Below are 11,963 nucleotides of genomic sequence, written 5' to 3' on the forward strand. Positions count from 1 at the left end.
CGCTCCTTACGTACTCATGGCTCTGGTGCTGCGTGCCGGTGCTCGGTACAGGAAGAAGCTGTTGGGAATATGGAAACACTTATTACCATTGTGCGTTGGGCAAAACTGACCAGCAGTAGCCAAAACAGTGCAGCCACCAGCTCTCACCCTCCCTCGCCAGGCCTACCTGTCACTACTACTCCAACCCCCCCCACCCACACATACAGATATACAAACACAAACACACACAACCACACACACACACACACATTCTCTCTCTCTCTCTCGCCTGAAGATTGTTTGTCAGATCCATAAAGATGATTAGCCTGATTTTCAAGGGTGTTTTTCCTATTAATAATGAAAAAATATACCCTAAAAAAAAACTCACAAAACACACCAAAACACTAAACAATATATTCACGACATCCGACAACACAAAAAAAAACAAAAATCTCACCCAAACACACTCAACACACGCTTAAATATCCAAAACACACTGAAAACACCCTGAACTCCCCATAATACTCATAAAACTTTCTCAAACACACTCAAAATATCCAAAATTCACTCAAAACACCCACAAAACTCATTCAAAACACTCTTAAAACATCCAAACCACCCAAATCACCACAGAATACGCCACTAACACACCTACACGCACTCAGAACACCCCACACACATACTCAAATATGCCGAAAAGGCACCACACACAGCCAGACTCATACAAAACATTTAAAAAAATAAACTCAAAACACTCATACCACCTCAATATACCACAGAACACACCAAAGCACTCCACAATACACTCAAAAACACTCATAACACTCAAAACACGTAAAATACACCTAAAAACAATCTAAATCACACAAACACCAAATATTCACCCAAAATACACTGATAACAGCTAATATACAGCCAAATCACTCCTAAACACCTCTAAGACACACTCAAAACAGCCGATAACACTCCTAAATACACCCGAAACACACTTCAAAGAAAAAAAAACAATTATAACTGAGAATTACAGCATAGCAAGTGAAACTAAGCTAAAGTCTTCTTGCTTGTTTACATATTAACGACCCTTCAATATTCCCCTAAATACTTTCAAAACCTTTTCGTATCTTAATGTAAAGTGTTGAAATAATGAGATTTTGTGTGTCTATGTGTCTGTATGTGTGTGTGTCTCCGTTTCCGTCTCCGGCTCTCTCTCTCTCTCTCTCTCTCTCTCGGTGGGATTAAAAGCAGTAATAATCTTAATGTTTATTGTCACCCCTGGCATGAACAAGTAACAAAACGGGAATATAGATGAAAATAAGTTTCCATAAAAAAAAATGGACGGAAAATAAAAATAAATAAATAAATGATCCTTGTAAGTACTTACGACACACTTAGAAGTAATAATAAATAAATAAACTGGATATTAATTCGAAGAAATTAAAAATAGATGAAAATATATGTAAAATTAAACACTCCCATTTCGAAAACGAGCGAAAAATAAATAAAGTAAATAAATGATCTTAAAAATAATGATAAATAAACTGAATATAAAATCGAAACAAATAGATAAAAAATGTAAACAAATATAGATAAAATTAAACATTCCATTACAAAAACGAACGAAAAATATTGAGAAAATAAAATACCCCCTTAAAATAATAAATAAATAAATAAATAGAATATATAACGAAAAAATTTAATATATCCTCTCTCTCTCTCTCTCTGCAGGATGAGCGTATCTCTCTCTAGGGCCCAGTCACGCCTGCCCTGTGTAAGCCCTCTATTGCATTGTCACGTGCCACGCCTCCTTTTCCGCTAACTTCCAGCCCAATCTTAGCGAAGCCTGCTAAACTCTCGCCGAATTCCAGCCCCGCCGCTAGTTCTGTTGGGATAATAGCGGTTGTAGTGGTGGTGGGAGGAGGAGGAGGGTAATGGTGGTAGTAGCAGTAGTAGTAGTAGTAGTATGTCATGGATCGGGGTTCCTTTACACGTTACCACCTGCCGATCATATGCGACTCCTGGTTGAGTCTCCAGGTAGACTAGGGTAGGACACTCAAAAGAAAGCACAGTCGTAAATATTTGACTTATATTTACACAGTAATTACAACAAAGGCCTAGCTAGCTATGGCTACACTCAGTGGCGCGTGGGCCGCACACAGAAAGAAATACCTATTCCTTCGGAAGTGAGGCCAATGCCCGGTCCTTTTACGTTGTGAGAGCACAGCCTTACGTTAAGTTACTGGGTCACGGAGGTAATTAGCCGGCGCTATGCACTGTGTCACTATGCCGCGCAAGGAGCGACGACCACGTGGTCGCTGGGGTGACTGGAAATGCGGTCTTGTGAACAGGCCTTACCACAAATAACTTACCCAAGGCGTTCCACTGGTGTACTCACTCCTCCAGTCTGCTTCGTTGAAAGCCAGCTTCGTCGGTCAGGGCTTCGGCTTACCGCTGCACCACGCTGTCCTTTCTGCAGGCTGGTTCGGGAGGAGTCGAGGAGGTCACGTCTTGGCCGCTGGGTGACCCGGCTGGGAGTGAGACCTGGCAAGGTCGTGACCGGCTCACCTCGGCCCGCGCGCATTGATACAGGCTCCGCCCACCTGCCCGCATGGCGGATGGTTCTCTCCTTTGACGGGGCGGTAATTTATTGCCCTCTCAAAATCTAGTGTCCCTGTGCTCTCACATAGTAGTAGTAGTAGTAAAAATAACGAGAAAATTATGAGAATGATAATAATAGCAATAATAATAACAATAATTATAACGTTAATAATAATAATGATAATAATAACAATAATAATAATAATAATGATAATAATAACAATAATAATAAAAAAAAAAATAATAATAATAATAAATTACTACTACTACTACTACTTACGTTCCGGAGAGAGTCCAAGGGGGAGAGCGAGTGAGTACGGGGAGAGGGGCGATGCCAGGACCCTCTCCATAACCCTCGCCAGCCTCCTCCAGGCTACGCACTCCTGCCCCCCCACCACCGCCTGAAAGAGAGAGAGAGAGAGAGAGAGAGAATGTTAATATTTGGTATTTTCTACTACTACTACTACTACTACTGCTAATATATATATATATATATATATATATATATATATATATATATATATATATATATATATATATATATATATATATATATATATATATATATATAGTGTGGTGGTGATAACAATGCACGTCCACCCGCTCCACTGGCTTGTGTGTGTGTGTGTGACGCCGATCAGAGACGAGACACAAAGCTGTATACCTTGGGGTATGAGGTGTCGATTAGTGGAGCACGCTAGGCAGTAGTGCTCGATGGTGTTGGCACAGGCGACACTATCAAGGGAGGCTCGCCCCTCCACCCCGGCAATCTGCCACGGCGGAGGGTAGCCCAGCCGCAAACGCGCTGAGGCAAATTTGTGCCGCCGAACCATAAGACCACAGCGACGATACGTGTACTTGTAGCGGCAGAAGGACTCGTAATGGTTGATGGTGACACTGTAGGGCCTCTCAGAATGTACAGAGGGAGGGAAGCAAAAAGACAGAACTGCTGGTTGGATGGGTGATTACTCTTTGTTAAGTGTCACATCAACGTCACCAAAGGATTAGTGGGCGAGGTATCTATCATGACGATACTTAGCCTCTCTTCCAGTGCCTTTAAATTTTAGCTGAGTTTACCCAAAATTTCCTCTACATGCTATTATTATCCACATAGGACATCAAAGCATATGTTTGCCAGTTAGGTCGGAGGAGAAGGTGAGAAATAGAGCGAAAGAAAACGAGGATGAAAAGAAGAAATGGGGAGAGAGAGAGAGAGAGAGAGAGAGAGAGAGAGAGAGAGAGAGAGAGAGAGAGAGAGAGAGACGTAAATGTAATAAGAAAATATGTTGATGCAGGGAAGATATCTGCATTATCAAACAGGAAGGGCAACAAGATCAGTATGCTGTAAGAAAGAAGAGGCTCAAGTTTTTATTCGCTTTTACCTCTGAAAATTGGCTAAGGGTTAGGGTAGGCAGTAGTACCTGAGCCTTGGGGAAGGAGCAATGGTGTGCATGGGTCGAGGTGAGTCAATCAAGGCGTCCCCCTCACTAGATTACAGTAGAAGGATGGAATGCTGTTGGAGCAGAATTCTACAGCCATGTGTGGCTGGGCGATATGACCGGCCGCACCTTGACATCTTGTGATGAAAAGACGGGAGTTAGAGTGTTCCCTCAATGGAAGTCACGAAGCCTTTAAGTAGTCGAGCTGCTTCGCTAATAATTCTCAACTATCACAAACAAAACAAATAAATAAACAAACATGAGGTGACAGAAATGTACATTCTATCTCAGTTTAATAACCTAAAGCGACTAGAATTTGACAGTTTGCCGACAGAGAGCAGTCTTAAAGGAGACTACAGTCATTAAACTATTAGAGTTTGTAACCTTGCCGATACAGGACGGTGTTGAACATTTTAATAGAACTTATCACTTAGACATAAATAACAAAAGCATCTTTATGATGTACAACTATTTACCCTTGAGTTTCCTGCTTTTTTTTTTTTTTACAGCAGACAAAAAAAAAAAAAATGCTTCTCTTGATGCTGCAACGAACAACCGGAGAAATTACCTAGTAATCATAAGATCATAACACTGACAGGCGTGGAAGTGGTATTTAGGTAGTCGAGAGAGGTCGTGTCACTGCAGCAACGCATATGCAAACAGCTCAGCCTCATACTACTCACACCACCAGTCACCCCGCAGCAGCTGGCGAGAGGCAGAGCGGCGTGCCGTGAGGACTGTGAGATGAGACGTGACTTCTCACAAGATCTTCGGCCTATTATTTCACAAACATGTACTTATCCCCAGATCGCATCTGTCCTCACGAAAAGTCAAAAGCTTATATGACTTGACTGAAAGGTCTCAGATTTACTGAAATCCCAGATACATATGGTGCAGCGTGGTGGCGGTGTCTGTACTGAAATATTAGGCAGGACCTTCAGTACAAATCTATCTACCTATTTATCTATCCATATATCTATCTATCTATCTATCTATCTATCTGTCTATCTATCTATCTATCTATCTGTCTATCTATCTATGTATCTATCTATTTTATTTATCTCTTTATCTGTTTCTCTATCTATCTTTCTATGTACCTAACTTATATCCATCCATCTATCTATCTATCTATCTATCTATTTAATTATCTCAGCTGTCTACCTATCTACCCACCTGTCTGTCTGTCTATCAATATAAGCACCTCATTTCAACGCTTCTCGTTTGACAGCAGACACGCTGCAAGAAGAGTGCATACAACCACGAAAAATATCGAGAAGGCAAAGGCAGCATGCGGTGGTGCTCACGAGCGTATTTGAACTTGGCGCTCCAATCTATATTTCTTAATAGTTTCTCTCAAAGCATGTCATATATATTTTATATTTAAAAGTATGCAATACTGATAAAATATGTAGAGTAGCATTTATATTTAGAATAAAGAAATATTGAACGTTGGAATATTATATATTTTTTTCTCTCTTTACCTGTTAAGAAATTCATTCAACTTCAGCTGGCAAAACAACAGGGCCTGTGCGCTGCTCGTCGCTTATCACTCCGCACTAAAGGTACTGCCACACTTCCGGATCAAGAAGCTTATAGTGATAATCATTACCAGCGATCGCCTTTCTCCTTCCCGCCACCCCGGACTCAAAGGGTACCGTGTGGCGAGAGGAGGAAGGCAAGACGTCACTGTGCTACGTGCTACTCCCAATTCACATTGGGCTTTACGTTACCATTACGGAGGGCCTGTGTGTAGGCAGGTGTGTGGGTGCAGCGCCCGGGCGTGGCTGTGAAGGGACACTAGTTGGTAGGGATAAATAGTGTGTGTTGTAGGTGTGGTGAAGGACTCTTTGGTGTTATGGTGCCTGTGTTTACAAAGGAACGTGCCCGTGGTATTGGTCCTAGATTGCCCTCACCACACTCTGGCGGCCAAACCTTGATTCTTAATGGGTTCAGGGGCGTGCGATGCCTTCTTAATAACGTTTCTGTAAAAAAATCACTCGTTTTGAGATAGTGGCCTAATTTCTCTGCAGGGTTGAAAGTTAGGTTAGGTCTGCCTTAGTATTTTGTGTACGTCAGAAATCACTTGTTTAAAACTTGGGATAGGGGTTAAAGATAGGAATTTCTAATGGAAGTGGTCGCAGATTCATTCAGAACACTAAAATCTACCACCAGTGTGAGGCGGTTAGCTAAACCAGGGTCCATAGTGTGCCACTTTTAATTGTTACAGAATCATCCCCTACTCACTGTGGCAGATTGGATTATTATTTTTTCCTTCATCACATGCTTCATTGTTATATTGCTTGCATTTTTTTTTTTTTTTTTTTTTACTATATTATTTGTCTTAGTTCTTTTATTGATTTATTTTTTATTTGTCTTAGGTTGTATGTGTCCTGTAAGTTAGATATCATGAAGATTATGACTATGATGATAAATAAAACAAAGAATATATATATATATATATATATATATATATATATATATATATATATATATATATATATATATATATATATATATATATATATATATATATATTTTTTTTTTTTTTTTTTACTTACCGAAAGAAGTAGAATCACATAAATGTCAGTTATTTTTGGGTTAGAATTCAAGGATTCATGCAGTAATCTGGAAATGGGATTCACACTGCAATATAATACTATGGGACTCAGTGGATATTTGGTAACAGTAGTATAGAGGCAGAAATGGCCAGGTTAGGTTAAGTTTAATAATACCTGTTTTAGTGTTTAAATGGAATTGTAGTAACCCAATAGCTGGTTTTTAATGTTTATTTTGAATGTTAGTCCTATTTCTGACATATTGGCATTTATACAGTCTTAGTCCTGTAGGAATATTTTGGTGGCATAAACTTCATTTTCAGTCAAGTGCATGAGTTTGAGTTTTATTCTGTTTTAGGTCGACAAGGTAACTTGTCACTTATTATGCCACCATGGCAGTAACTGGGGTTGTTGTTCTTCAGATGGTCTTTTTTTGAGCTGCAGACATTTTTCTAAACAAAAACGGTGCTTTTTACTTATGGAGATTGTCTTTTTTTGTGAAACGTAAAAATATAGCATATGAATTTTGCCACCAGTTCAGATAATCTTCATCTCAGAGGTGTAAAAAATCTAAGATAGCCCTATGAAGTGAAACCAAACATAATGTAAACTTAACCTAACTTCATATCGTTCAGGCTAACCTCTGAGCCTTAAAGGATAATTGACCTTAACCCTGCATGATATTCCTCTGGCCTGTCCTTTTTCTTTCTCTCTCTTTTCTGAATAGTGCACCATATTGCAACAATAGCCAGAAGCAGATCTTCATCACCTCTGTCTATGTTGTGTTGATCTAAGGGTAAGGTCAGCTCCACACGCTCTTTTTTTTTTTTTTTTTTTTTTTTTTTTTTTTTTTTTTTTGCAATGGCTTAATTGGCACAGATAAAATGGAATCCTGTCAATGCCTGCACATGGTACAGTTTTTTGGTCAGTATTATCCAGTAGACAACATGGACAGAGGTGATGAAGACCTGCATCTGGCTGTTAGAGTTGCATTAGAGTTAAGAAAAAGAGAGAAAAAAAGCCAGAGGAAGTTCTGGTGTAAAAATTGGCATTAAATTATCTGCCCAAATATTGTTTTTAAAAAGTTTATAATGAAATAACTCCAACACCTCTACAAAGCAGCATCATGCATCTCATTCAAATAAGATGTTGAAACTATACATAACTCATGCTATCAGTTTTTATTTCAGTATTGCATGTGCCATGTCTTCATATTTTTACACTGAGTTTATAGAAGTGTGCACATCAGGAAGTCAGTGGCTTATTAAATTTGTGGTATGTTCATTTCAGTGATAAGAGTATTTGCAAGTATTATGCCATTTTTTCAGATGCTTTAGATTTTAGAACTGTGCAAGTCCATTGAGATTTTTATTTTATTTTTTTACTAAAGTTTTTCAAAATGTCTAGTTTTTTTTTTTTTTTACCTAAGTAATTTTTATTACTAAACAGTTCTAAGATATAAATTGTAAAAATGCATAATTTAAAAGAAATGCAATAAAGTTTGGGATGTGGAGGGCATGTGGGTCTGTTAGAATCAAAATGGAGCATCTTGTAAGAGGCTAAAATGTAAGCTGTGTGTGTGTGTGTGTGTGTGTGTGTGTGTGTGTGTGTGTGTGTGTGTGTGTACCAAGATAACCACTTTTGCAGAGATCTCATCCTATTATACTCCTTCCTTTTCAAATTCTTCACTTCCTATCAAATCCAGATTTCTTTGTTCTAAATTCAAGTTCCTTCCTGTTCAGTTCAAGCTTATTCCTAAAATATTATTATTATTATTATTATTATTATTATTTTTATTATTATTATTATTATTATTATTATTATTATTATTGTTGTTGTTGTTGTTGTTGTTTTTGTTGTTGTTGTTGTTGATGTTGTTGTTATCTACTACCATCATAATTAATTACCAGTGCTACATGAATCTTGTTGAAAGGGAGCACCTTGTGGGTTTGTGTAAGAAAATATAGTCTTGGCTATCTTTACCTTGTCATGTTACCTGAGCAGCAAACACTAACCTGGAGCTGGCACCACACAGTCTGCACCTTGGCCTTGCTTTTGGTAATAAATAGCAATTCTCAAAGGCTCAGCGTTGGTGCTATCCTCTCTCTTCTGATGTGTGTGTTGAAGTTTGGTGTTTGTGATTGTTGTAGTTATCTGAAGTTTTCACTATCAGTCTTATTATATAGTGACATGTTTCTTGCATATAGTGTCAGGAAAATATCTTTTGACATTTATTTCATCATAATTGTCATCATCATTTGACAGGCTCAGAGTATGCCTGCATGTGTGGGCCTTGTTGACTTAATGGCAGCCTATCTAGCTGTATATTCATTTGCATCCTGCCTACACAGACATAGATCTGTGAAGTCTTACTGAACCACTTCATTCTAAGATCTTTTGGAATGTAGTACCAATTGTATTCAGGTTTAATTTTTCTTGCCATCACTTTCTGCTGTCTTGTTAACAGTCCAAAACACCTTAGTTTACCTTGCTTCACTTCCAGACCAATCACTCACCTTCCATCCCAGGCCTCAGTTCATCAAGTGTCATCGCAGGAGTGTCATTCACTGGGGCAATACACATCAATACTAAATCTTGCACCTCTGGTAAAGTTGTTAATATAAAAGTTATGAAGTTGAGTTAATTGGTGTTTGAATTATTTAGTCTATGTTTATTTATTTATTTAAAGTATTAAAGAAGTTTTGCATATTTTTTATTCATTAAGAATATTTATATTTATATTTATATATATATTTTTTTTTTATATTGAAAGCAGTGGAAGTTATGATACATGTAGAGAATGATGCCTAATATTATATGTAAGGTGCCTTTGTACTTGTGGTCTTCATAGGTACAGAGAGTAATGACTGATCGTGGGCAAGGCTCCCATGTGCATCTGTATTGCTTAAAAATAGCGCAAAAAGTATGGATTGGAATGCTCCTCCTTTGATGTGGGTTTCCCTCTCAGCAGTATTGGCTTAGGATACTATGTGTTGCTAGGAGCTTCCTCACCACACTCATATAGATACAACAGTTCAGACAGTTGCATAAGTTAGTGATTAATGAATAAAAATATGATCCAGAGAAAGTCTAGCACTTGGGATCTATCTTGTGTGGAAGGGTGCCAAGGCCAGTTGCTAACTACTCTTTATTTTTACTGTTATAAAATCATATACATACAGAACTTGTTTAGTGTGTAGTTACTTGGTTATAATGGTTGCAGTTGTCATTCATGGTAATAAAGATGTAGATTGAAAAACTACAGTAAAGGAGGGATGCTTTAATTAGCAGCTGGCATCTGAGGCACACAGGTGGAGACCAAAGCTGTGATGTGGTGGCATGTGCTCTTACTGCTCATCCACCAGTGCCATTTGTGGCTGTGTGTGGTCAACACCTCCCTTGTGGCTCCTTGTGTTGGTGGGGTGCCAGAGAGCAGGGCTGGGCTGGCATGCATGTGCTGCAGGGAAAGGTTGTCAAGCCAGGAAAGAAACAGGAAGTGTTGTGGGAGACAGAAGTGTTTTTGGTGGACACATATGTTAAATCAATATATGTGCTGTTGAGTACAATCCTACAAGTGTGCTTATTAATTAGGGACACCTGATGGAAAGGTTCTCTAATGAAAAGTGGCTCTTAGTCATGGTGAATGTGTGCCAGTAGTTGTTTCTATGGTGAATCAGCAAGTCTTTTTTGTCTGCACGTGTTGCATCATGTATATTTTGTTTCTATATCAAGATAAGGAATAGATAAGAAACAGTTTTCAACCTTCAGATGTAATGAACTTACTTAAATAGATAAGGAACTTATTTTTACTTTGCATATGAAAACTTTGAAGTTTTTAAATGCTTTGGAATAGTATAGACTTGATTCTTTATTATTATTATTATTATTATTATTATTATTATTTTTATTATTATTATTATTATTATTATTATTATTTGGGACTGTGTGTGTGTGTGTGTGTGTGTGTGTGTGTGTGTAATAATAATAATAATAATAATAAACGGTTTATTCTTTAGGCAGTTAACAAACTGAAAATGTACAGAGGGGGTGCGGAAATACTTAACATTTATCCTAAAGCTAAGTCTAATCTAGAAGGGAAATACTATTAATTGATGGCCCGCACCATGGTGGGAATCGCATTGAGTCTGTACCATTCCGTGCGCGGCGCCTTTAGGGGCATTATCTTGTTGAGTGTGTGTGTGTGTGTGTGTGTGTGTGAGTGTGAGTGTGAGTGTGAGTGTGTGTGTGTGTGTGTGTGTGTGTGTGTGTGTGTGTGTGTGTGTGTGTGTGTGTGTGTGTGTGTGTGCACAGGTCCCCTGTCTTGGCTACCCAACTTTGTGGGAATGTGTCTTGTAGTATTTATGTATATAGAAATCTAGAATAGTATCACTACTACTACTGGTATATCATCATCATCATTACTGTCATCACTATATTTCTCGTGAGGCTCATTTGGGCACTATCCTAGTTTGTGAAAGTTTAATGGAAATAACTTGTGGCCAAACAGGTCAAACAAATGGCCTGGTGTGAATGGCTGGAGAAGTTGATGAATATGAGTACACAGATGACAAGTATGTAATGGTTAGTGGAATCCTTGAATACATAGAAAATTAAGATTTTACACTGTAGTGTTAAGTAGATGGTATGGAATAGATTGTGGATAAAGAAAATTGGTGTAAAGAGAGACAAGTGATTTGAAAGAAGGAAGAAAATAGGAAATTGACAAAAAGCAAAGGGTAATACAAAAAGTGATGGCATGAAATTCAGTGACAGTCTGGTAAACAAAATAAGATACATAATACCAAAATGAGGGCATGGAATTCAGAGTGACTTAGTATAGTAAACCAAACATAATACCAAGATAAGGGCATTGAATTCAGACTGGCTCAGTCTTTACAGATCCCTTGAGTACAGAGACCAGAGTGGAGATTTGTTATGTGTTATGGTCATTTCATAATTGAAGAAAGGATCTCCATATTGTGTGATGAGCCTCTTCAGTGTGGTTTTATATATTGGTGAGGTTTGTGTATGATATGGAATGCAGACTGCAATTTTTTTATATGATTGGCTTAGGTTTTTGTTATCATAAAACCTTGCAATAATTTACCATTTGCTTTATACTAGATACATTGATAAATTTATAGTGAAGGCATCTTTCTACAAACAAGTATGTGGTGGGTCATAATATATTTAATATGTACATTTTTCAACTAGTACAACATCCAGCATATGACATCCTAAAGGATATTGTTCATGTGTACATACAAAATTAAGATGAGTTACACCTTTATACCATGGAACTAAATGATAAGCAGGCAGAGGCAAACTACAAAACATGGGAAGCTGGGCCACATGTACTGGTTCTTTTGGCTATGCAATAAGATATAATTTCATA

General features: G+C 38.1%; 2 protein-coding genes across 2 annotated transcripts in view; one reads left to right on the forward strand and one right to left on the reverse strand.

Annotated features, from left to right (window-relative positions):
* Positions 1 to 1,254: 1,254 nt before the first annotated feature.
* LOC135112518 (uncharacterized) lies at positions 1,255 to 9,151 on the reverse strand. Its single transcript, XM_064026933.1, has 4 exons — positions 9,085 to 9,151; positions 3,239 to 3,523; positions 2,855 to 2,975; positions 1,255 to 1,858 (listed from the first exon to the last, which is right to left on the reverse strand). The coding sequence occupies exons 1-4, from the start codon at positions 9,149 to 9,151 to the stop codon at positions 1,810 to 1,812; spliced, it is 522 nt and encodes a 173-aa protein (XP_063883003.1). The 3' UTR covers positions 1,255 to 1,809.
* Positions 5,493 to 11,963, forward strand: part of LOC135112693 (atlastin-like) — a 58,800-nt gene continuing 52,329 nt past the window's right edge. Inside the window, 1 exon segment of the mRNA XM_064027357.1 lies at positions 5,493 to 5,575. The gene's annotated coding sequence lies outside the window, so the exon portion shown is untranslated.

This window comes from Scylla paramamosain, chromosome 24 (genome assembly GCF_035594125.1).
Source record: "Scylla paramamosain isolate STU-SP2022 chromosome 24, ASM3559412v1, whole genome shotgun sequence".
In the NCBI taxonomy this organism is placed as follows: domain Eukaryota; kingdom Metazoa; phylum Arthropoda; class Malacostraca; order Decapoda; family Portunidae; genus Scylla; species Scylla paramamosain.